Raw genomic sequence first — 25,678 nt, forward strand, 5'->3', positions numbered from 1 at the left:
TGCCTTACTTGAGTTTGAGGCCTGCCTGCCTGAGGTGCCCCTTGACATTTAAACTTGCAAAGGTAGAAGGAGGGAGGGTTGTGTGCTGGCACTACCCGAACGTGTTAACTGTGCAGGAAACCTGTGGTGGATAAAATGTTCCTGGAAAGAAGAATTAGTCATAAAATACCGGCATCGCCCTGGGTGGCGGTGCTGCCACTCCACCGCCTGCCAGCTCACCGCATGTTTGCAGAGCAAACGCAGCTACCTGCCTGCCCCTCGGCAAGCTGCACGGAGCCAGCCCTGCAATGCTGGCCCGAGCCTGCGAGTGTGCTGCTCCGTGATCGGCAACTGCGGGTACGGTAAGGGAAGTGGGGAATAACAAACTGCTCGCTGTGAAAGAGGTATTTAGAGTGAAGCCTGGTGCTGTGTAGGCAGCGCCGTGGGGGACATGCCTGTCCTGCCCGCCGCGCCGCGCTGTTTCCCAGCAACATCAGCGTCTGGGCGAGCGAGCCGAGGGCGCGTGGAGGCAGCGGCGCGGGGCGCACCCTGCAGCTGGCAGCGCGCTTGCAAGCGCCCCTGCCCGCGCGCACCGCGGGGCCGTTCCCGCCCCGCTCCCGCTTCCCGCCCGGCCGCGGCCTCGCACACCTGGCCGCCAGGTGAGGGCGGGCGCCGCGCAGGCGCAGGGCTGGCGGCACGCGCGCACCTGGCGGCCGCCGAGCGGAAGCCGTTGCCGCCGCCGTTGCCGCCGCCCGCCCGGTTTCAGCCCCCCTCAAGCCGCGGGCGGCCGCCGCGCGCCGCGCTCCCCTCCGCCGTGCCGCCGCCGGAGCCAGGTGAGCGGGGGCAGCGCCCGCTGCCGCTTCTCCTTGGCCGCCGCGCGAGTTTGAGGGGACGGGGGAACGGGGGAGGGGACTCCCGCCGCCCCCTCCGGTCCCGGGATATGTGGGGGGGGAGGGTCCGGCCCCGCGTGTCCCCGCCGTGGGGAAGCGCGGAGGGGGCGAGCGGAGGGGCCGGGCGCCGCCGCGGTGCGCACGGGGCTGGGGCCGCCCGGCGCTGCCCGCGGGAGGTGCCCGCGGCCACGTCCCGCGCCCACTCGGCGGGGGGCTGCGGGGCTGCCCCGTCCCGTCCCGTCCCGCCGCTGCCAGCCCGGCCCCGCTCCCGGCGGGAGGCGGCGGCGGTTGTGTTGCTTTTGGAGAGCTGACGGGGGAAGCGGCTGGTAACGCCAATAACCCAACTCTCGGCCGTCCTTAACTTCGTGAGAGCGTGCTCGCGTATCGAGGAGTCCTCGTTAAACGTTTGGACGGGTCAAATAAAAAAGCGTCTTGCTGGGAATATTAATCCTTTGTATTCATCGCAGGAATGTTTTACGTGCTAGTGTTCTGCCACAAAAATGCACCTTCTGTCTGATAAACGATAACCAGTCCCGATCTGTTCAGCCTCGAGGAAAGCCGGTGCCCCACTGCTGAACTGAGAGGCAAAGGCAAAGCCGCAGCCCGTGGGCACAGCCAGTGTACGGCTCCTTTTTCAGTCAGTTCGCCCACTGGCTTGGTCAGCTTGGCATCTGCTACTGTCATCTCGAGGCCTCTCAGTACCAAAGCAAAGTAGAAATTAAGTTAGTTACAGAGAGACAGACTTACTATTTCTGCTGCGCTGCAGGGAGGAGCAGAGCAGCTTTCCTCCTCCTCGGCACTGCTGTTGCTATTTAACCTTGCCCTGGTTTTGGGTGGGGCAATACTGGCCGCAGCCTGGATATCTTGACTGCTGTCAAAATAGAAACAGGATATAATTGCCCTTTTTGTGACACTGCCCCAGAGTCTGTGGTCCTTGGTGTCCAACTGTATTGCTTTGAGAAATTCCTTTGCATGAACGTGTTGCCTGGCCTATCTGTTCAGTGAGCTGATGCCTAGAGCAGGGCTCTCCCTTGAATTGGGGCCAAGGTAGAGAAGCATGTTTGTCATGGGATTTGCTGATCAGGTGCTGCCCAGCACGCATGAGTTTCACCTCCTCATCTGCTCATTTCTGTGCTTATGTTCTAGAAGATTGGAAAGGGCTTCAAGTTTCCAGACTGTGAAGTGCTAGATTTCATGTAAAATGCAACTTTATTTGCTTGCCCAACTATTTTCTGTCCGATGTTCTGAACGTTTGCCGCTATCATGTGCTGTAGGTTATAGTTCTGCTTATAAACAGAAAAATCATGTCGCAAAACTACTTACAGTTACTAATGAAGTTCCATAGTCAAATCACTGTTTGTTTTGGTTTTGTTATGTAAATTTATTCAACAGTGACACACAGAGCCAGTCACATGGGGACAGGAGGAAAGAGAAGACAAGACACCTTTGGAAGGTTCTGACAAAGATCAGTTTAGCAGCTATTGACCCTGTAAACCTCATTACATTTAAAGAAAAAAAAAAAAAAAAAAAGAGAGAGAGAGAGACCAAAAAGAAACAAGAAAACTTGCTTTGCCTTACGCTTATGGTTTAAACAACTTTAAAGGCCAATTTAAAGGCTAATTAGAGAGTAAAACAGACTTCAGGCCATGCGCTTAATGCTCAGATGCTCTCTTCCATAATAATCACTGCGGTGGATTGCCTCCAGTCTTTACTAGAAAAATCTATGCCCTTAGACTTTCTAAGACCAGAGAACTGAGTACGGTCAGTATTCCTCTTAGAGCTTCCTCTTCTCAGGAGCAGAACAAGATTTCCGCAGTCTGAGCTTCAAAGAAGGCATGTGTGAAGAAACACTATCTGGAGTTTGCCAATCTCTAGTCTTTTAGGAGCGTGTGCCCTGTCTAGGAGATTAACCAGCAGGAATATCTTTGTGGCAAGTATCTTTGTGGCAGGCAAGTGTCTTCTGCAAGTGCAGAGGCAGAAACTGACCAAACGATTCTGTTTCTCTGTTTCAGGTGAAGCCTTACTCCTTAAATTCTGTATGTTTCATTTTGTAAGTTATCTGTTTATTTAAGACAGATACTAACTTTATCATGAGCAGTAGTATAGTTTGGTAAACTTTAGCAACCTTTTCCATTTTCCCCAAGTTCTTAAGTGCTTTTGTTCTTGATTGTATGGAAAGCCTCAGTATTTCATATTCAGCTAAGCCTGTATGAAAAATTCACTTCAAATTTGACATTTCTTAGTGTTGAGATACTAATGTGAGTGGATGTTCTTCTGAGATGTACTTCTGGGAAGTGGGTGCAGTTTTGTTTAGTGATTTTTATTTATTTATTTGGTAGAAAATCTCGATTTATGTGGTAGTGGAAGAAGAAATTATCACTTTCCAAAATTCTTATTTCAGTAGCTACTAATTTAGTAGCGCCTGTGTTGGTATTCATGCACGAAAAGACAAAAAGCCTCATCTAGAATTTTAGATTCAGCTGTACTGGTGGTGACAACAGGACTTCTTACCAGTCCAGCAAACGTAGCTGGGTATCTTTAACAGACTTCTGCTAATCTGGTGAGAATGGTTGATCATCAGGGACAGGTCTTTTTTTCTTCAAGAATTTGATCCACATTTCCTCTTCCGACACCTGCTTTCTGATTGGGGAACATTAAGGTCTTGGTGAAGGGACTGCATACTTGGGTACAAGAAAATAGAGATAAGTTTTTAATGAGACTGTGATGTTGGAGTTAGGAATTAGCTTAAAGTTGAACCTAAATTGTATAAAAAATGTGATTGAAATAATTCGTAAGGATTAAATAATTTATTTTTTTTTTTAAGTATTTTTTAAGTTCCTTAAACAACATTCTCAGGAAACAGAACCCTGTTTAACATAAAAGAAAAGTACATTTTCAAACAATTTAAAAAAAAAAAAATCTAAGGTCAAATAATATTGTTCAGTTTTATTCAGACTAAGATAACAAACAGTCAGATTTGTCTACATGTTGGCTACTGGAGTGAGGTTTTCTCATAGAGGGTGTTTGCAGACAGTCTGACATCAGAGTTAGTGGGTGGCATAATGTAACATAGACTGTGTATTGAATTCATGCGCTACCCGTGTGATGTGGTTTGAAGTAGCATGGCAGCTGCTTTTCAGCGCTTTCTAGAAGACTTATAGTGCATATAAGTTTTCTGGTTATTTTCTTTAAAAACAAAAGCAAACAAACAAAAACCCTTCCCTGAAATCAAACTTCTGGTGTTTAGGGCTAATTATTTCAAAGTGCTGCAAAAATGCAGGCTACTATTACTGGAAGTAACTCTAATGAATAGCATATTAAATACTTTGCTGAACAGTCAACTCAGGGAATTTAATTGTGCCACATATTTCTTCAGCATGTCCTGGAGGATGGAACAGTAGCTTAGTTTGTGCTTACCGATGTTGCTATGCCATTAAAATGTGTGAGGTGTTTGTGGGGAATAAAGATTGCATTTCTGACTACAAAGTTTATCCTGTTTAAAAAACGTAGAAAAGTCACTGTTTTCATGACAAAAGTTGTTTGGATAATGTAGTCTGTGTTCTGGAAACTGATACTGTCTTGTATGATAAAGAGCTTTTCTCTTATTGTCAAGCACTATCCCTTTAATATATTTTGTCAATAAAATTACACTCAGAATTTGCCCATATCCAAGACTATAGGCATTTGTACCAAAGGAGCTCTTGTTTGTCCATTTCACTGCTGCACACTCTATCCCAAGGCTATTACTTGACCCTTTCTTCCCAAAACAGCTTCTGAAGCACAAGCACCACTTGCACTATTTCAGTGCACGGCATGCTGCCACATAAGCTACTGCAATGTATGAACTCACATTAAAAGGATAAGTTGTGTTGCTTTACTCGCACAGCCCACTTACATGAATTGTGATTACATTTCTAGGGGCAGACACGTTTCACCTGTGTGTTTTGGCAGTTGTTATGCGTAAGCAGGCAGTACAGTTGTCTCCAATGCAAGGAAATATATTGTCAAAGATAAAAATTAATATGGTTACACAGAAAACTAAATGATGAGTAAATTGCTATATATATGTATTCTTGTTTACTCATTAGCTCTACTTATTATAGTCTTTAATTGGCACATATAAAGACAGATGTATGCAAAACAGATAGCGTAAGAAATATTCCTGATGAATTATAGATATTTTTTATTTTGCTTTATGAATATATGTTGGCTATTTTGTTGTGTTGATCATGAGTGTCCTAAGGATTTGTATATGGTCAAGTTTTAAAGGAATTAATTCCAAATAAAATTAACATCAATTTGGTTTGAGTTTTTGGTAAAATGTACCTGTTAACTTCAAATGTTTTGTGAAGGCTATGTTACTGTGCCACCATCAAAACCAGCAGCAGATTTTATTACTCTGAAGTATGTGCTAAAATCTATGTAAGAAATCTTTGGTATCATCCAGTCCCTTTTTTTTTTCTTTCATGTTGCAGGAAACAAAGCTAAAATTCATATGGTATACAAAGAACTGGGGAAAAAAAAAAAAAAAAAAAAAAAAAGAGCAAGCTTAGCTTAGCAGAGGTAAAAATTGTTATATTAATTTAAATGCTGAAAACAGACTGGTAATCTGATAACTGCAACTTTAACTCTCTTGCGTAATTGTTAAATTAGTTTAAAGATTTTTTTGATGCAAAGGCAGATAACAGATGTGTGGCTACATCATGTAGTTTTTCCACCCTTTCTTGAGTAGTCTCAGGCCACCTCATTAAATAAAAAAGGGATTCTTAAATATTTGACTCAAATATTAATTCAGTTCTCAAATTAAAGCGTAATTTCAGTGTTAAACAGTCAATGTTGCTATGAAGAATTAACTTTTAGCTCATCTTTTCATGTTGTATCTCAAAACAGAATGTATATTGAAGCTTCCCCTTGTTATGGACAAACTTTCTTTATCATGATGAAGAGGCCCAGAGGAGGAGGCTGGAGGACGTTGTTGCTTGTTTAGTGATACAAAAATAAAAACAAAAATTTGAGGGCAATGGTGTTTGGAAACAAACAAGAACAACCTTATGCTCCCCTCTCTAGGTGTTTGTGTGATAGACTATGACTAAATGGCTGCATGTGAAATTAGGAAGATGCCAGGTGTCTTATACATATATTTGAGGTATTTTATATTACACATATGTATGCATATATATGTTTTCTTTTTCTATTCAAAGAAAATGTATGTATATCGATTGTTGGAATCCTAAGCTTTAAGACTTACTGATATTGCATGTGTTTATGCATGGTGCACTGAGAAACAATAATGTGTTTTGTTTTTTTTTTTATATAGCATTATGAAAACATTCGTGGTTAACAGGATGCAGGAGCTGCAGACTCACGCTGAGGCTGTGGTTATTTAGCAATAGTGGTTTTACAAGTTACAGTCTCTTTAACAGGTGCTGAGCTGTACATATGCTTCGTGATTTGCATTATGTAGTGGGCTTATGTAGCAAGGTTTTGGTAGCTGCAGGGGTGGCCTCTGTGCGAAGAGATGAGGGGCTGCCCTGTGCTGGACACAGCCGGCTCCAGCCGGCTCCAAAATGGGCCCACTGCTGGCCGAAGCTGAGCCAATCAGCACAGCAGGTGGTGCCTCTGTGATGGCATATTTAGGAAAGGGTAAAAAAATAAATAAATAAAAAATGAAAAAGCTGTGCAGCAGCTGTGAGAGAGAGGAGTGAGAAAAATGTGAGAAAAACAGCTCTGCTGACCAAGGTCAGTGAAGAGGGAGGGGAGGAGGTGCTCCAGGCACCAGAACAGAGGCTCTCCTGCAGCCTGTGGAGAAGACCATGGCTTGAAAGACTATGCAGACATTGGTCGTGGCCACCCACCATGGGGTTGTGAGGGGAAAGTCCTGTGTAATCAACTTCATCTTCTCATATGACAAGGTTGCCCACCTAGTTAACCAAGGAAAACTAGTTGATGTAATCTTTTTGTATTTGAGCAAAGCTTTCAATGTTGCTTCTTACAGTATCTTTCTGGATTAAATGTCCAGCAAACAGCCAGATAAATACGGAACATGATGGGTGGACAGCTCGCTGATGGGTCGGTCTCCAGGGGCCGTGGTAAATGTGGTTACATCAAGCTGGTGGCCAGTCACTAGCAGGTTTCCACAGGGTTACATTTTAGGGTCAATTCTCTTTAATGTTTTCATAAATGACCTGGATGCAGGACTCAAACGTATACTAAGTAACTTTGCAGGTAACACTAACTTAGGAGGGTTGTTAACTCCCTGGAGGGCAGAGAGGCTTTACAGAGAGCTCTTGACAAATTAGAGGGCTGGGCAATCTGCAACCACATGAATTTCAAAAATAGCGAGTGCCAGATTGTGCACGTGGGACAGGGTAACCCTGGCTGTACATATAGACTGGGGGACAAAAGGCCTAAGAGCAACTCTGTGGAAAGGGAGCTGGCGGTTCTGGTCAGTGGCAAGCTGAACGGTCAGCAGCATGCCCTGGCAGCCAGAAGGGCCAGCTGTACCCTGGTGTGCATCAGGCACAGCACTGCTAGCCAGTCAAGGCAAGGGAACTATTAAATAGTGTCCAAAGGAGGGCAACAAAGATGGTGAAGGATCTATAGGGGAAGACATATGAGAACTGGCTTAAAGTCACTCGGTTTGTTCAGCCCAGAGCAGAGCAGGCTGAGGGGAGGCCTGATGGCGGCCTGCAGCTCCCTCACGAGGGGAGCAGAGGGGCAGGCGCTGAGCTCTGCTCTGGGGACAGTGACAGGACATGAGGGAACGGCATGGAGCTGGGACAGGGGAGGATCAGGCTGGGGGTTAAGGTTCTGCACCCAGAGGGTGCTCGGGCACTGGGACAGGCTGTCCGGGGCAGTGGTCACACTTAGGAACTGACTGTGATCCCTATTATCCCTTAGCTGCTTGTGTGGAGAGGAGATAAAGGGATCAGGAAAGAAGAAGTGAAGCTGAGCTTGGGAAGAAGCAGGTTGGGGGGCAGGGAAGGTGTTTTTAGCTTTGTCTTTGTTTCTCACTGTCCTAGTCCATTTTTAATTGGCAATAAATCTTCCCTGAGTCTGTTTTGCCTGATGGTAATTGTCAAGTGATCTTTCTGTCCTTATCTTAACCCACAAACTTTTCCATCTTATTTTCACCCGCCTGTCCTGCTGAGGAGAGGGAGTGATGCTGGATGGGCATCCGGCACGTTGGCAAGTTGGTTACAATCCTTCCCCAAGAAAGAAATAAAAGGTTTTTATTCTTACGTTTACTGTATACGGGCATCAGTATAGCACAAGGTTATTGGTACTTAAGAAAATTGGGAAAATAATGTTTGAGACTGAAGTGCACTGGATTTAATTTTTGGGGGCGTGAGGGAGAAATTTGTGAGCCTTGTGAAGGTTTTTTTTTGGTACCTTTTAGTACATAGAGATGCTATAATAGGATTAGAAATCGTTCCACCCCTCTGTGTTTTTAGAACAATAGTTCTATGGTAAAACTACTGTGGTTTGAAAGTATGGGTTTATTTCAAAAGCTGACATAAGCTTTGAAATAAATTATAATATGAACAACTTTGGCTGCCTAACCCTGCAAATTCTTGAGGGAAACTGAGTGATGTCTTTTTCTCTTTTCTACAAGTTATATCTCTTCCTGAGAATATATTCTAATTAAAAATGCTGAATATATTTCTGTTTTAAATGATGAAATAGAAAAGTTATTTTTTATTTTATGTCATTTTATTTATTTATGCAGTTCTGTGGTCAGTAGTTAACAAGCAGGAATTAACTGTGGCTTTTACCTGGTTGCTGCTTAGTTCTTTTCTCAGTTCACATACGTGCAACTTATGCAAAAATAAATCCGTGCTTTGAATTCAGGCTGGTTGCTATTTTTAACCTTTCTTTTAAACTGCCAATTTTGCAGAGTGAATTCAAATCACTTGGATGCTGGTAGCCCTGAAATGTTTTTCATAGTTCTTCATCTTTGAAAGCCACTGAGTAATTGCCTGTCTGTAAAAAAGAATTTAGTTCCTGAAAAAGGAGAACTCTGACATATTCTCTTGATGAGTTGCATCAGAATATGCCAGAAAGTACAGAACAAATGAATGAGAAAATATATAGATTGACTGCATGGCACTCAGCCTAAATTAACCTACTACCAATTACCTGTATTAAGACTGCATTTAACATGTATACTGATAACAAAATGAATCTTAATATATATATTTTTTTTCCACTTGGCAGTCTTGTTACTTAAGTCTGATCTTGAAATAGAAATGTTTTTCAAAATATTGGAAATTTCAAAACTGTAGAAATAAATGGTTTGAGAAGTCCTTTCTGTCTTTATTGTTCACTTTTCATATGGATCTTTCTGCATAGAACTTGAACTCACCATATTGATTGCATATGAAGTAGTGACTTTGTCTAGAAATAGTGATTTATTCCTACTGGAATGTCTGCTTTCTGGTTCTTCTATTTGAAGTATGTTTTAAAAAAAATGGGGAAAGCGCATCTTGGGTATTTTACAGATAGGTAAAGCCTATCTTTAAGTGATGGATATATGATGTTTGACAGTTGGGAGTTGTGAATTAATTCCTGCCCATTGCTTTGTTGTAGTTTTACATTGTTGTAAACTGGATGTCTAACTTGATACTTTTTATTTTAATTTACAGGTATTATATTTTCAAGAAATGGTGTGACCTATTCCATATTAAAGAACATCATTCACTGGAAAACACTTGTTTTGTGACAGACTTTTAAAACTTGAATGGCTTTGAAAAAAATGCCTAAACTATTCAAAAAATTATTTTTTCACTGGAAACTTTGGAAATTTAGCATTATTGTGTTTTTCTTTCTGGTATTTTTATTTTTATTACAAAGAGAAGTGGGTGTTCAAGATTTTAAAAATGAAGGAGGGATTGAGCCAATTGTCAGAAAGAAAAGTCATGTATTAGGTCTTGTGCTAAATGCTATGAACAATATCAATGGTGCAAAGCCAAAAATGCAGATAAAAGCACCTGTTCGGCAAACTAAAGTTCCTGGAGAGAGGCACTGTTTGCCAGGACACTATACTGCAACGGAACTAAAACCCTTTCTAGATCGACCTCTTCAAGATCCTAATGCTCCTGGAGCTTCTGGTAAAGCATTTAAAACCATCAACTTAAATTCAGAAGAGCAGAAAGAAAAAGACCGTGGAGAAGAAAAACATTGTTTTAATGCATTTGCGAGCGATAGGATTTCGTTACACAGAGATCTTGGACCAGACACTCGACCTCCTGAGTATGTGGAAATGTGTATGTCCCAATAGTTGAAAAACTTGTCAGAAATAGAAATGTGAAGACCATAAAGTGATTTGATTTCAGCATTTGATTATCGTTTAGGAGAGGAAAAGTCTCTTGGTGATACATGATGATTTACTGTACATAACGTTCCACAGTGCAAAAGCCAAGAAAGTTCAGAAAGGCTCACTTATTTCATGGTTTTGAATTCATAGTAACCATATTTAAATAAGGTTTTCTACTGCTGCCTTTAAGCTACATTTTCTCAGTGACTTTCTGGACACCTAAGTTTTACTTAGAAGAAAACTAAAATTGTTGCTTAAACTTTTTTTCTGTTTTAAACACCATTCCCCACCCCCACCCTTTTTTATTAGTAAAACCACCAGTATAATTCAATAAAAAGTAGGAATAGTAAACTGGCAAACTAGGCAATGGAACATCTCTGCAATCTGTAAGAAGGAGAAACTGTATTAAATGAAGATTTTAGGACTTGGTGGGTAGAGTGGGTTTTAGCTTTGAGCCATCTCTGTGCATGTTCTCAGCTGTTTGTGTCAGAAGTGACTAACCTTACTGAGCTGCTGCTGGCAGTATGCCTAGCACTTTACACGTGGTACAGCTCACAGTAACCTTTACTGGAGTGTAATTGGTGAGATTTGGCCTGTATGTTTTGTGAGGGCTTTGGCAATGGCTGTGATAATTGCCTTGAGAAGTACTCCAGTCTCTAGAGTTGACAAGCAATAAACAGTGAGTGTGCAACCAATTTGGAAATACAGGAGTGTTGTCATGTCTTCTTGTCTTACAGTTGGATTTGGAGTTCTATTCAGAATACATGCATTTTGAAAAAATTGTATGTTTAAAATTGTTTCCCTTGAATGGGATATACTGTTCTAAGCATTATATGATATTTCTAAAAATTATTGAAGATCTAAATTAGATTTGTTCTATTTTTCCTTTCAAGTTCTTAATTTCTTCTTGTAAATACTTCTCTTCATGTTTTTGGATTTCAACAGTAATGGTGACTTAGTCTGACTTTGCAACTCAGTGCTGGTCTCAGGAGGAAAACATATTTTTGTCTGAAGAAGATCCAGGTGCTATATGAAGTGTACTCAAATGTTTATGAGACAGAAATCGAAATGAGCCAATTGTTCAAGTGGAATTCTTATTTATCAGATTTTTACAAAATACTTTGTGCAGCTTTCCTAGCTGGAGCACCCAATTTTGTGCTCCAAAACTTGGACAGAAATTGGAGAAGCTGAAAGATTTAATGTCCATACTTAAAAAGCTTTGTAATAGAAGGGGAAGGGTTTCTTTTAAGAATTCAAATAAAAACTTTTTGTCCATTTTGTAACATTTGATGCTTTCCAATCTGTAGATGTATCGAACAAAAGTTTAAGCGTTGCCCACCATTGCCAACCACAAGTGTTATAATAGTTTTTCATAATGAAGCGTGGTCCACTCTGCTCAGAACTGTTCACAGCGTGATGTATACATCTCCGGCCATATTGCTAAAGGAAATTATATTGGTGGATGATGCCAGTGTGGATGGTAAGAAGTCTTTCTATTTTCCCTTGAACACCATTTATTTATTGATTTTAAGGCATGGTAGGAATGTATATAGAATGGGTTAAAAGAGGATATATCCTTACCACCATAACAAATACCATATGGTTTTCAAAGTGCTTTTATTTCTTTTATTTCCTATAAAATAAAAAATAGTTCTCCCAGATTTTTTTCTTTCTAAGCATTGTCAAATAAGAAATCCTTGTTTGCTCAGAGGTTTTTAAACCCCAATTCCGATTATTCAAATTTTAGGGCTGCTTAAACAGTAAAAATGGTTGTGTGGCAAGTAGCTCTGTAGTATGTGCTTAAAACTAATTACAGTTTATAGAACAAAGTACTTAAGGATAAATTGGCCAATGCTTGTAGGTCTTTTATCATAGTGATTGCCTTTATGCAAATGAATATCATTACTATGAAGTGAAACTTCTTTCCTAAAAAATAAAAATATTTGATGGAAAATTAATTTTAATACTTCAGCTGATTGACAAAAAGAACTATGCATACTGAATATGATCATAAATGCATGTTCAAAAACTTCATATGTTTAACTTTAGATGAACACGTCTGTACATACATGCTTTCATCAGTTTGTTTAGACTTATTTGCAGGCCTGTATCTAGTATATTGAATTACTTGGATGTGAAGTACGTTCAGTAGTGCAGTTTAATATGAAGGGTAGGCAGAGGGAGGAAAAATTGTGGGATGTTTTATGAGGGATGTCGGGTTGTTTATCAAATTTTGCACCTTTAAAAGTTATTTCAATATAGCTTTTGTTGAAAGTAAATATTGTAGACTCTGAAAACCATTTGTAAAATGAGCTGTCATTAATGAAAAAAGATTGCAGGTTCTGCAGATAGTTTGAGGAAGTAGATATGTGATGAATTTGCCATGAGAATGGATTTTGAGTTGATATTCAAACAGTTGATACTGCGGAACAAACAGATACTGGCAAATGTCCTTTTTTAGAATTAGAGTGAATCCTTTATTCTGTTAGTTTATACATGCCATTGCCTAAAATTTCATATTACAAAAGTGAATAATATCTTAAAACTGGTTTCTCTTTCTAGAATACTTGCATGATAAACTAGATGAATATGTGAAACAATTTCAAATCGTTAAAGTAGTCCGTCAAAAGGAGAGAAAAGGTCTAATCACTGCACGGTTGTTGGGAGCTTCGGTAGCAACAGGAGAGACCCTTACCTTTCTGGATGCTCACTGTAAGTGTAACTACACCAGGTCTGGTTTAAAATAAATCTTTGATTTAATGTTTCAGTTTTATGAGTTATGTATGTCAACATTGCATAAACTCTTGCATTGCTATTTTATGTTATTGAAAGTATAACTGGCAGTGCCATTTAAAAACAGCATGTGTTGGTTTACTGTGGATATGTTAAATTATTCTCTGTGTACTACTATATAGTCAAGTGAAAATTCAGTGCTTGTTCCCATTTTCTCCATAGGTGAATGCTTTTATGGCTGGTTGGAGCCACTATTGGCAAGAATAGCTGAGAACTCTGTTGCTGTTGTAAGCCCTGATATTGCTTCTATAGATCTCAACACTTTTGAATTCAGTAAACCATCTCCTTATGGGCATAACCACAACAGAGGGAATTTTGATTGGAGTTTGTCATTTGGATGGGAGTCTCTTCCTAAACATGAAAATAAAAGAAGAAAAGATGAAACTTACCCAATTAGGTAAATGCAATTTGAGTAATATCCTTCAGTTTTCATGATTTTTATTATAAAAATCTATTTGTAGATCTAGTTCTTCACATGAGTACGATCAAAAGTCTTAGCATTACAGATTTTTTTTTTTTTTTTTTGTGATATTTGCTTTAGGAACCAGGTTGTGAATTTTACAACTTTCATACAAATGCAGCTTCCTTAAGACAATAATTGTTCTGCATTACCATTTTCTCACAAACACTAGGAAGATCATAAGCAATTTCAGTAATTATTGTTTTTTTCAGAAGGGAGAGGGACAGGGAAACTATAAACTGTTCTTTTCAGAGACAGTACCACAGATTCTGTCTCTCCATCCATCATCCCTGAAAGAATGACACCAAAGGTTCAGAGCACCTTATACTAGACTGTTTCAGTGGTTTATTCAATGGTAGTTGTTATGGGCTTTGGCTTCAGACAGGTTACTGGTCTAAAGGCATAGTAATTTTTCTTGATGTTCTCCATACAGGGAAAATATAATTTTTCCTGATAGTTTGTTATTCCAGCAGTCATTTGCCTAATTTAGTTGTTAATTAATGACAATAAAATGTTAAAATGAGACTCAGTGTGGGCAGATTTAATTGCTTATTACCAGGAAAATCTGTCAGTGTAGTGTAACACTGACAAATGCATGAAAACAACCTAGAACATTAATACTAAGTTTTTACATCTGTATTTAAGAAAACCTACCTTAAATATAGTTTGAATCCTGTTTTCCTTGGTAAATTTCTCTTTTTGCAGAACACCTACTTTTGCTGGAGGTCTCTTTTCAATATCAAAAGACTACTTTGAACACATTGGAAGCTATGATGAAGAAATGGAAATATGGGGAGGTGAAAATATAGAAATGTCTTTCAGAGTAAGTTTAGCTACTTAATTAGTACTGGTCTCTACACTGATAGTTGAATGATTTTTGAGGACAATTTGGCATCAGATCTTGACTTCTCTGCTGATTCAGCCATCTAGGACATGGAAAATAAATTACTTATGACCTATGAAATAAACTACAAACGTGCTCACTAAACTGTTATTATTTTTTTTAATGTGTTTAAGTTTGATAGCTGAAGTGTATGCTCCCAAGGTTAACCTGATTAGGAAATTCACTTATGGTATTCCTGATACATACCCTCTTGCTGGTGTTTTTGATTTGATTTTATTTTTTTTTTAGGTGTACAGTAATTTAATATTTTTTTCACCCCCTTAATTGTAATTGTGTTACACTTATACAAAAAATGTTATTATTAGGTATGGCAATGTGGTGGACAGTTGGAGATCATGCCTTGCTCTGTTGTTGGCCATGTCTTTCGCAGCAAGAGTCCCCATACTTTTCCAAAAGGTACTCAAGTGATTACACGTAATCAAGTCCGCCTTGCAGAAGTCTGGATGGATGAATATAAAGAAATTTTTTACCGAAGAAACACAGAGGCAGCAAAAATTGTGAAACAAGTAGGTGGTGGTGGTGGTATTAGAAATCACACTTGCTGCGTTGAAAGTTTTGGTGAGCAAAAGTTATTTATTGACAAAGTATGTAAGAATTCTAGACATTTTAATGAAAATATAGGCATAGTTCAGTACTTAATCCTGTAGCCCCCCAAAAAACATTTAGAAGATACTAAGTGTTTGGGTGGTGACAGTGTTGATTTCATTTGTTTGTATATTTAAGTATCTCTAATTAGAAAGTTGTTTTTTTTTTTTTTTTTTTCATATATTTTCTAAAATCTTGGGTTGTTTGCATGGAATAAGTTTTGGAACTTCCAGAAGAGCACAGATGGTGTTTGTATTATCTATGCTCACTACTAACTTGTTTTTTATAAGAAGAAATATAATGTCTCAAGTTACTTAAGTGTTTTTATTTAAAAAGCAGTTTTTGTTTTCTTCAGCTGCAGAATAAAGCATATCCAATGGTAGATATTGATTCTATTTCTATCTGTTCAGAAACGTAAGTTAAATTCAGAGTTTGGTGGAAGAGGTATTTATTTTTGTAAGTGTTACAGAACTTTAGTGTTTCACCAGCTGGAGTTTATGCTTTTCTTTTAGAAGCTATTTTTTTGCTCTTAATATGATAAAGTTTAGTGAATATTGTATCCATAATACCATTAGAATTCTAGAGTATGTTTAGCAGATAAAGACAACTGAATTCAGTGTGGGAGACAGTGCTGTACTGACTATAGTGCTTATTAATTAATCCAATTCAGCACTCTCTTTAATAACATACGTTATATTCAGCAGTTAGTTTTAAAGCTGTGGTCAATATGGTCTTTACTTGTTTTTGCTTTCCCACCTTATGATACTGTTAACATGCCCCTTTCTCTAAGGATACTTCTACTGCTTCCATGTCGCAATGTTGTATTTTTTTCGCTATGTTTTGAAATGCAGCAGGCAGGATGTTAGTGGTGTTATACAGGTATGGCAAAACAAATGGCAGTAAGTGCAGTAGTGCAGTACTTTTTAAAAAAGATTGACAAATGAAGCTTAAAACTTGTTTGATGCTACAGTACAGAGTATCATAGATTTATATGTATAAGGTTGATATTAATAGTTTTAATATATTCCTTTGCCATCTTTCCTTCCTTCCATCACTGCAATAGAAAACATTTGGAGACATCTCAAAAAGACTTGTCTTAAGGCAGCGTCTGCAGTGTAAAAATTTTACCTGGTATCTCAATAATGTTTATCCGGAAGCATATGTTCCAGACCTGAATCCTTTGTTTTCTGGATATGTAAGTTTAATTATTTTCACTAGCATTCTAGAATCCAGGAAGTTTGTTAATCTTTTATGCTACCTTAACCATGGTGTTTATATTTTAGCTATCATAAATGTCTCTAGAGTTTTCTGTCAATACTGTGGGCAAAGAATATCTCCTGCATATCATGTGGTTTAAATATTTTGTAGCTCTGGTAACAGGAGCTTTGCTTAAAGGGATCTCTCAACCTGATAAGCAACATTCTGCCCATCACTACTAGTGAGAGTGACACACAAGTACTAAGCCAGTGGTGAGAAATTTCCCGAATTGTTAAAATAAATTTAGCTTTATATAGTAAGAAGTCTGAGAGAATTTTTATTTCATGTTAATGAGGAAAACTGTACTATGAGAGCTATATACTCCTCAAAATTAGGTTTATGGTAAGAAAAACATGTGTTCATAGTTTAACGTAATTTATTTTAAAGACCATTTTATCTCCTCTGTCAACTTCTTAAACTTTGTAATGCTAAAACCAAAAAAAAATGAACAACTAATAATTCTTACTCTCGAGTCAATGTGAATGTTTAGCATGTATTGACAAATAAAGCTTTCCCTTCCTCCAATTTTTAATGTTTTATGTCAATCTTTTAAAATTGTAATCTGAGTAATGTAATAACCATGTATACTGGTAGCTGAATAATTCACGGTTCGTGGCTGTAGACAACTGTAATTTAGTTAGTAGGCTTTTGGGTAGAAAAAATAACTGAGAACAAGATTTTTAGGTTTGAGCATAGTAGAAATAAAAAAATAAATTAAAAGCTGTAGTTGTAGTTAAGCCACAGGTTAGCTTTATAAGCAAGTGAGACAGTTAAATTTTTCTCATACCCACTGAGATTTTTTATTTCTTTTTTGCTGATAACACCTTTTCTTTAGCTAAAAAACATAGGTAACCACATGTGTCTGGATGTTGGTGAAAATAACCATGGCGGCAAACCGTTGATTATGTATTCTTGCCATGGACTTGGAGGAAATCAGGTAAAATATTTGATCCCTGATTTTTATGATCTATTCAGCTGTAACTTTACCGTATGAAAGCTTTTCATTTGTTGTAGAGAAATTGGCTCACTTTTAGCATGCAATTTTTAAACGTTTAATATTTTTTGTAAGAATTAATTCCTCTTTGCTCAAGGCAGGTTTCATACTGTTTATTTTGTTGTGCCTCACATCTAACCTTTTCTGTTCAGTATACAGATTCAAGTTTTTTTACACCATTACACTACCTCACATTATCTTTCCTTTCTGTGCAAAACCTTTTCAACCTACCCTTACTACTTTCTTGTGTTTTCTTCTTAATTCCTCTTTTCCTTATACCTCCTACTGTTGCTTCTTTCTCTGCCACCAGGACTCACACTGTCAAGGAAGATGTTAATGGGAATCCAGCCAATGGGAGACCAAGTGGCCAGGCCTGAGCCATCTTTCTCTATCATGCTTGTAGCCTCATAGTGTGAGGTCAGAGTGGTCTACCCTGTAATGGCTAATGCAAGCGAATAATATGACTGAATTTGTCAGAGAAGAGCTCTTTTTGTTGCATAGATCTTGGAGACAGCAATGATCTTCTATTTCTTCTACAGTATGAGTTGCAATAGATGTCAGATACTGAATTCTTCAGGCACTACTGTAATACTAACAAAAGTAACGTCTCCCTGCCCTGGAAACGCACAATTCTCTGTTGCTTTAAAGAGCTATTTGGAGAACAAAGTTGATTGACTGTAATAATAATAATTCAAGTTCAACAAAGATTTAAATGTTTTGATTAGAAAATTGCTGTTTGTTTGTTTGTTTGTTTTTAATAAAATCTTCAACTATAAAAAACATCTAATTATAGCACACTGAAAACTCAGACACTCGATCCTAATTGATCTTTGTGGAAAACAGAATACTGTCTGGATTAACAGCTACCCTGTTATGTTAGCTTCTTACAGTACTGAAGGTTTTATTCTTATTATTGTTATTATTATTATTATTCTGTTCTAATACTATATTAGCCTTTTCAAATTGTCACACTCATTAAAGGAGGAAGTGTGCCAAGACATTGTATTAAGAGATACATGTAGATCTGCTGTATGCTTGTCGTCTCTTTTATCTTGGATTGTACTAGAACTGGTGTTTTTAGTTTCTCCTGCCATACTTTAATGGCTTGAGTCATTTTAACATAGATTGTGCTTGTAATACACAAGAAATGTGCATATTTTCTTACTTAACCTTTCTTATTACAATACCCTATTTTCAATTGCTTTATGCTCTTTGTTCTCAGACTTCAGCAGTGCAGGCTGAAATTGTTTATGCTACCTGTCCTTTGAGCTCATATGTTTGAGATGGGAGAGGGGAGTGGAAGAAAGAACCTAGTTTTTGAGTTGTCCCTCAATTGTTTATCATTTTTTCTTTTTTAGCATATTCTAGTAACATGTCCATCTCAATGTCCAAGATGAATGAAGTTTTAAAGCTAGTATTCAAGTCATATTTGCAGGGCTTGCAGAGATTTTGAGTTCAAAAGATAATTCAAAACAGGTTTACTTAGATTAACAGATTTCAAGTAAACTATTATGTTTGAGAGTTAAATGACTAAGGAGGTCACTCCTATGAGTGCCTGTTTCAGGCAGTGATGTTGGATGCAGTGCCTCAAGAGTGAGGTGTCTGTTTCTCAGTGCTACTCCCATTGATGCCAAAGCAGTGAGGGGCCAGAAGCTGACCAACTAGACAGACAGTTGAAAGTGAAATGGAGCTAAGTGAGCATGGCTTAATAGTCAAAAGTGAATAAGGCTGACATATGGAGCCAAGAAACAGTGGTAATGGGACATGACAGGAATTCTGATGTATTGAGAGAAAGAAATGGAAGAGACCATGATGATAAGATAGAGAGTATAAAAGGACAGCTGTCTCTGTAAATGTTAGAATTAAATCCCTGTTTAGACCTGAACTATAGCCAAGGATACCTGAGCCTTAAAAGTAATCTGCTGTCAAGAAATAACACTAAAATTCACTCACAAAATGTGTCCTTATGTTACACTTTTCTAAAAGCTAGTTCACAGAGAACGTGACAGCATCCTATTGTTAGCATTTATTGTTTAGTTCAAACAGCAGAAGTTGACAAATGGCACTCAGCACTGTTCAATGTGACAAAATCTGGGTTTTGTTCTCTAAGGAAAAAGTAAAATCCAGCAACAAAAAATTTAATGAAGATTTTTAAAGTTAAGAAATGCCAAAACTAAAGTTATCCATGCAATTATTTCTACTCTTTCTTATGTATCCTTGTGGTTATGATTTCAGGGGGAGCATACAAGAGAATCTTGCATCATAGTGCATGTGCACCAAGTGTTTTTTTAAAACTTCTACATTTAGATACTATTAATTATATTCCGTTGCATTAGTATTTAAAAAGGCTTTTACTTTTGTAAATACTTTTAAAATGCATACACTAAAGTCAAATAAATAATTCTGCAGTTTTGAATTGTTGAATAACAAAAGAAATCTATTCCTTTGTTTATTGGAATGTCAAAGGGATAATTTAGATTAATACTCTTGTCAGCATTTATTTACTTAACTTTTTAAAAATTATTTAAATAGTACTTTGAGTATTCTGCACATCATGAAATTCGGCATAACATTCAGAAGGAGCTTTGTCTGCATGCTTCTAAAGGACCTGTGCAGCTTCGCGAATGCAACTACAAAGGCCAGAAAACCTTTGCACTTAGAGAAGAGCAATGGCAGCATCAAAAGGTATTCATACTGTACAGTGAATTATCAATGACCTCTTACATGAGTTAATTTTTAGTTTCTAATAAAACAGAAAACACCAACAAAAGAAAAGTGAAGCAAAAAAATAAGTTCAGTTTTGGGAGAAAAATGTAGATACCAGATCAAAACTTGATGATTTCACTATTGTAAAGTAGTCACTTAAAAAAAAAAAAAAAACAAAAAAAAAACACACTTGATATCATTGATATCGGGTACATCTGGCCATGCACCTGAAAGTCAATACAAATGCTTTGTGTCTTTTAAAATATTTATTTTTTACTAGCAAAACAATTTGGCACTTGCATTCTACTAATTTTTTTTTTGCTAGCCTCCTTTTGCACTCACTGTCTGGCCTTACTCTTTTTACAGATATCGAACTTGCAAAAAATGATGGGAGGGAAGGAAATTTGTGTTTACTTTTTTTTTTTTTTTCTCTCCTTTCTCACCCACATTAGGATCAAACTCTGTACAGTGAAGCACTACATATGTGCCTTACAGGAAATGGAGAGCATCCAAGTTTGGTATCCTGCAATCCATCAGACCCCTTCCAGAAGTGGATCTTTGGCCGCAACCATTAAGATTTGCTATTTATAGACAGGAGCATTTTATTAAAAAAAAAAAAAAAAAAAAAGGAAAAAAAAAAAAAAAGGCAGTTCCATTCTACACTGTGACCATATATGTATACTGCATTTTAAAGTGATGCATACTTTAAATGCAAAATGTTTAAACAGTTTCTTTTCTCTCTTATTTAAGTTGGATATAAAATGTGTAGGCAAAGATTCCCTAGCAGTCCTTTACACCAAAGAATGTTTGAGATCCCAATTAAGAAAAAATGTTTACAATATTTCCACAATAAGATTTTATATGTTGACCATTGATTTGTAGATCTTATTGTCCCTTTTCACTTTGGGGACCTTGTATATTGCTTTTCCACTTATCATAAGTACTTTTGAAGATGACTGATTTTCTCTGTAGAGTTACAAGAAATTCTTGTATACTGTCTGAAAACCAAGAGGCTTTATGTATGTATATATTTATGTTTAATTGGTTGACTTAATGTTTTGTTTTTAATTGTTTAATTCACTCAATGAAGCTTTCTTACTATTTTTTATGTTCCCTCATTTGAAAAAATTAAACATTTGACTTTCTGTTTAAAGCTAAATAGGTTAGCATACTGTGCTGTGCCTCTAGAAAATCAGTCCTTTTGTTGTAGAAGAAAATGTCCATTCTCCTTGAAATATATTATTTATGTATGATCACGTTAATGGAAAATCTTCTTATTCTGATATCAATCTCCTTTTATGTAGCCAAAACTTTTTGTATAGTTGTTTGGTTTTTTTTTTTTTTTTTTTTTTTTTTTTTGTTTTTGTTTTTTGTTTTGTTTTGTTTTTTGTTTTTGTTTTTTTTACGATTTCATGAACTTTAAATTTATGGCAGTTACACTGTAACACTAACACAGTTTTCAGATTTTCGTTCATTGTTACCTTTAAATTGTTATCCACTAACACGTTTTATTTTTACCTTTTAGTGATTTATGCAATGTTTACCTAATGTTTTTAACGTTATTTGTCCATAATTTCCGGTGCAAACACTTAAATGTTGATTTTCTTTTTTCCTTTTTAATGCCTTTTCCTTTTTTCAAAGGACTGACCTCAGTTTTAACAGTCAAAGTGGTCTTCCTAACTGTTTTGCTAGCTCTTTTAATGAAATACTATAGTCTTGTAAGCATCAGAAATATACTTTATTGGATTATGTAGGGGTATTACTTCAGAAATGGCCGTTCTTTGATTAAGTATTTAAAAAATATTTATTTCATTGGTTATTTTACTGGATGCACAGTTTTTAAGCACTATTCTGTTAGTCTTCCATTGCAATCACCAATCATGCCCGTTTTCTTACTGTGACTGTTTCAGACCTTCTTTAATGAAGGTAACTCCTCTGCACAAAAATGTCCTCTTAGGGAACAGAGATGTACTCTAACTTGAAAATGTTTACTTCAGGGTATGAATGTGAGATTAATGATCATCCCATACTTAAAACATCTAAGATCACATAAAAATTGCACTTTACTATGGTAAACTTTCATAATAAAGTTCTATATTCTGATTTAGAGAAGACTTAACTGGTTGGTGTGAATTACAGAGATTGATTTATTTAAAAAAAAAAAAAAAAAACACTTCAGTTTGCACGTTTTATGGTATGGTGGGGCTGAAAATTAATATGAAATTAAAATAATATACTTCTAGCAAGGAAAGAAAGTAGCAGCCTAAAGACAAAGAAAAGACTTAACTGTGGTCTAGAAGTGCCAGTAATGTTATTAAGCTTTGCAGTTTACCAGAATTGTGTTGAATATCCATAGTATCTATTCAGTGGAAGAAAAAATGAGGTGTAATAGCAACCAGCTTGCCTTTATTAATGCACTCTTTAATGTGTGAATCTCTAGAAAGGTGCATATGATGTGGAACAACAAGATCAAGTCTAGTTCGATGCAGATAGTAATGCTTTAGTATTTTAGAAAATACTTTAGTATTTCCTTCAATGACTGCACTAGGAAAAAAAAAAAAAAAAAAAAAAGATTTTATCTTAAAAAGTCACAGGGAAACACAGGGAAAGAAAACTTAATTTTTTAAAGTGAAGGCAAAGAAAAGTGTTTGGCTGCATGATCAATATAAAGCTGAGAATAAAAAATGAAAGACTGGGTATAAGAGATTGAAATTAGTGTATTTTGTCCTGCTCAAATTTGTCCTTTTGTCCGAGTAAATAATAAATATCATTAAGAAGAAATGCTTATTTATCTGTACGATTTGTTTAATGGATGGATGTTTTTTGGTTTGTTTTTGATTTGTGATATTTTTGTTTGTTTTGTTTTGTTTTGTTTTGAATGGGAGAAGGAAGTCTGCCTTTCGTCAGTTTCACATGTTTGGACTAATGAGTTCAGCTTCTGAAGCAACACAAGAAGAAATCATTTCAGTACTTCTTAGTCAACAAGAAGACAGCAAGGGAAGACAACAAAGGCGTAAGCAAGGACCAGCAAGAATTTGTCAGGAGCATTAACTTCTGCTAGCTTATTTTTCTGGCTTGATAATCATGCCCTTGAGTCATGTCTTGGCTTTTGTTAAGGGTTTTGGTGACACCTGTGAGACTCTCCTATGAATCTCCTGTATTGCTATGAAGCAATATGACAAAATAAGTTGCTATAGGGTGGACATAAGTTGTTGAAAAATTGTACTGGAATAAAACTGTTTTTATTACGTTTGCAGATTAAATACTGGAAGGACAACAAATGCCCTTGACAAACTGAAGAAGGAGTTGAGGAAAAATAGGATACAGGTCAGTGAGATTATACAAGCACGAATAGAGGATGAGGAAATGATGTAGATAGCAACTCTACGGCGTTGGCCTCCAGGTATGAAATGTAAACCAAGATTGTTTAGGGAACCAGTTCTAAATGACAAACTATTTAGGATAACTGTTTAAAAGGACTTTAGTTCTTTTAGTTCATAGTTCACATTATATAGCAAATGTATTATTTTAAAAACCACTAAAGGGTGATTCCTTCATGCAACCTGTTTTTCCTACCGATTTGCATATCTGAATTATGATAGATCTACTGATTTCCATTTTTTCTTCTTATATATAGTGTTCAAAAATTAGATTTTAAATAACAAGGAAATGAGTTCTATTGCATTTGGAGGTAGTAGTAATCCTTTCTTGAGCAGGTGCTCATTGCTAGAGAAACTTAATTTTTGTCTTTTCTGGTTTTCTAACTGGTAATCTAAGACCATATTATAACAGATATAGCAATATATGTACTTGTCTCATACACTGTTTTCTACAAAGATTTAGGTGTAGTGGGTCAACCAATTATTATATTTACTGTTCAGTTTGAGCTGTGGAAGAGGAAGGTTTATTCTGAAATTTATGTTTGCCTTTAAGATATTTTTTTTTTAATATTTTGAGATTTCTTTTCTGGCCTATTATAGGTCAGTAGTCCAAAATTTGAAAAAAAAAAAAAAAAAAAAAAATTAATGTAGGTTTTTTTAACTGTTGCTACTCTTGCAAACATTCTAATCTTTTCTATATGTTTCCTCTCTGTTCCTTAAGCTATGAGCAGCATTTTTGCAGCACTTAGTACAACAGTAATTCAGTCTGTCACCTGGACTCTCAACTACCTGTCAGAGGTAAGCTAAATCCCATTTTAGTATTGGAAACCAATAAATATCTGTTGCATAATCCCAAACACTCTTTAAATAGAGAACTAATTAATTTGTATTGAATGTAGTCCAGGGTGCTGTATCGCTTACTCTACCTTAAACAGCTTAACATGAGGTAAATTTTCCCCTGTGCTTCACTTCCCTTAGTATCAGGTCCTCCTTGTTCTAGAAGTCCTATTTATTTACCAGGAAACTTGAAACACAATCTTCCTGAAATACCTACTGAAAACAAGTAGTTTTGTACCTTCAGCAAATCTCTTCATTAGTCCTGCAAATTTAATGATCATGGTATACATTGAAGCATGTACGTTATAAGCCTTTACTCTCCTCTAAGCTAATAAATTAAATTTATTTTTTTTTTAATGCTTGAATACTTTTCTAAGACCAAACTAAAATGCCTTCATGTGCCTCATGTTAAAGCTGGCATTTCTGAAAAACAGGATGATGGAGTTCATACAAATGGCACATGGAAAATCAGTTTGTCGAAGGGGGTTCTCTGGTTCATTTACTGCCTTGGCTTTAATTTAAATATTTTCAGCAATGACACTATGTTCTGCTGTTCTCTGAGGAGGGAAAATGAAATATTTTTACATATGCAGCATATAAAGCTCATACATTAATGAGCTGTCTATGCGGGCTACCTACATTTACCAAAAAAACTAGCATAAATCTCTATCTCACTGTGCTCTCTTATACATTCAGGAGAAAAACTACAAGTTTTGAAGAAGGCTTGATTCTGGGCTGGGACAGCTCAGCCTTACGCCTGGTCCTAAATGTTCCAAGTCTGCATGGCTCATGGCTCAAGGCAGTCCCAGTTCTCCCTGCTCCCACGAACAAGAGGCCCTGCTACCCCTGATCTACCTGGACATGGTGTCATTAAATGCACTGGGACTTTGCTAGCTCACTGTACCTGATGAATTTGTTTTATCACCCTTGGGAGTAACTGCTGATCTACAGAAGTGTGAGTATTATTAATAGAACAGCTTACAGCTGAATCTTAGTATTAAGCCTTCCTATTTCTGAACTGGCATCCTGATGTCTTAAATTAGAACACTAGCTTTGGAAGTTGTTTTCCAAAGTTTTTTATGTCAGTACATCGTAGCAAGCCCTGGAGCACTGTTAACTGTAGCTCATTGCAATGCAAAAAGCAGTTTGATAAGAAAGGTTCATTTATTCTCTTATGTGTAACTCCTAACAAAAACAAATGCTACATTAAATCTTGTGAGAACTTTTTTTTTAGAACACAGAGAACAACTTAATATCTTTAGCAGTTGTTGTAAATACAAGTAATTCAGCAGTACATAATTTGTCACCACACTTGCAGACGACTTACCTTTTACAAATGTAAAGTTCAATTTTTATAAGTATCAGATTAAAAAGATGGCACAAAACTGTATTGTTAAATCTTAATGAAGCAATGTTGATCAGCAATTCTCAGAATAATTAAGCAGTTGTCCTGAAATTTAACAGTGCAGCTTCTCTGCCATTGTAGCCATTAAAATGATTTGTTCCGTAAAATTACTCCAAATTGGCCACCAGAGAGAGCTGTTGCAATTTTTTCCCCTACAGCTGTTGAAAACCAT

The 25,678-nt window shown here is 37.2% G+C and overlaps 1 protein-coding gene across 2 annotated transcripts; it reads left to right on the plus strand.

The window, feature by feature from the left end:
* The first annotated feature begins 188 nt into the window (after positions 1-188).
* On the plus strand, positions 189-22,665 carry GALNT3 (polypeptide N-acetylgalactosaminyltransferase 3). 2 transcript variants are annotated; one of them, XM_084524111.1, is made up of 11 exons: positions 189-336; positions 9,515-10,121; positions 11,493-11,665; positions 12,748-12,897; positions 13,141-13,375; positions 14,144-14,261; positions 14,648-14,848; positions 15,991-16,122; positions 17,020-17,121; positions 19,711-19,863; positions 20,337-22,665. In XM_084524111.1, exons 2-11 carry the CDS (start codon positions 9,610-9,612, stop codon positions 20,457-20,459), a joined length of 1,899 nt encoding a protein of 632 aa, XP_084380237.1. In that variant the 5' UTR covers positions 189-336; positions 9,515-9,609; the 3' UTR covers positions 20,460-22,665. The 2 variants fall into 2 exon arrangements, with proteins under 2 accessions (XP_084380237.1, XP_084380236.1); XM_084524110.1 differs by lacking the exon at positions 189-336 and adding an exon at positions 702-812.
* The last annotated feature ends 3,013 nt before the right edge of the window (positions 22,666-25,678 follow it).

This window comes from Aythya ferina, assembly GCF_964211825.1.
Source record: "Aythya ferina genome assembly, chromosome: 6".
In the NCBI taxonomy this organism is placed as follows: domain Eukaryota; kingdom Metazoa; phylum Chordata; class Aves; order Anseriformes; family Anatidae; genus Aythya; species Aythya ferina.

What these genes read in the sequence shown, in the direction of transcription:
- GALNT3 (XM_084524111.1), top strand. Translation starts at nt 9,610, where the DNA reads ATGGCTTTGAAAAAAATGCCTAAACTATTCAAAAAATTATTTTTTCAC. An exon ending in GGATGATGCCAGTGTGGATG is followed by an intron (nt 11,666 to 12,747) that starts GTAAGAAGTCTT and finishes TTCTCTTTCTAG; the next exon opens with AATACTTGCATGATAAACTA. An exon ending in AGCAATGGCAGCATCAAAAG is followed by an intron (nt 19,864 to 20,336) that starts GTATTCATACTG and finishes CACCCACATTAG; the next exon opens with GATCAAACTCTGTACAGTGA.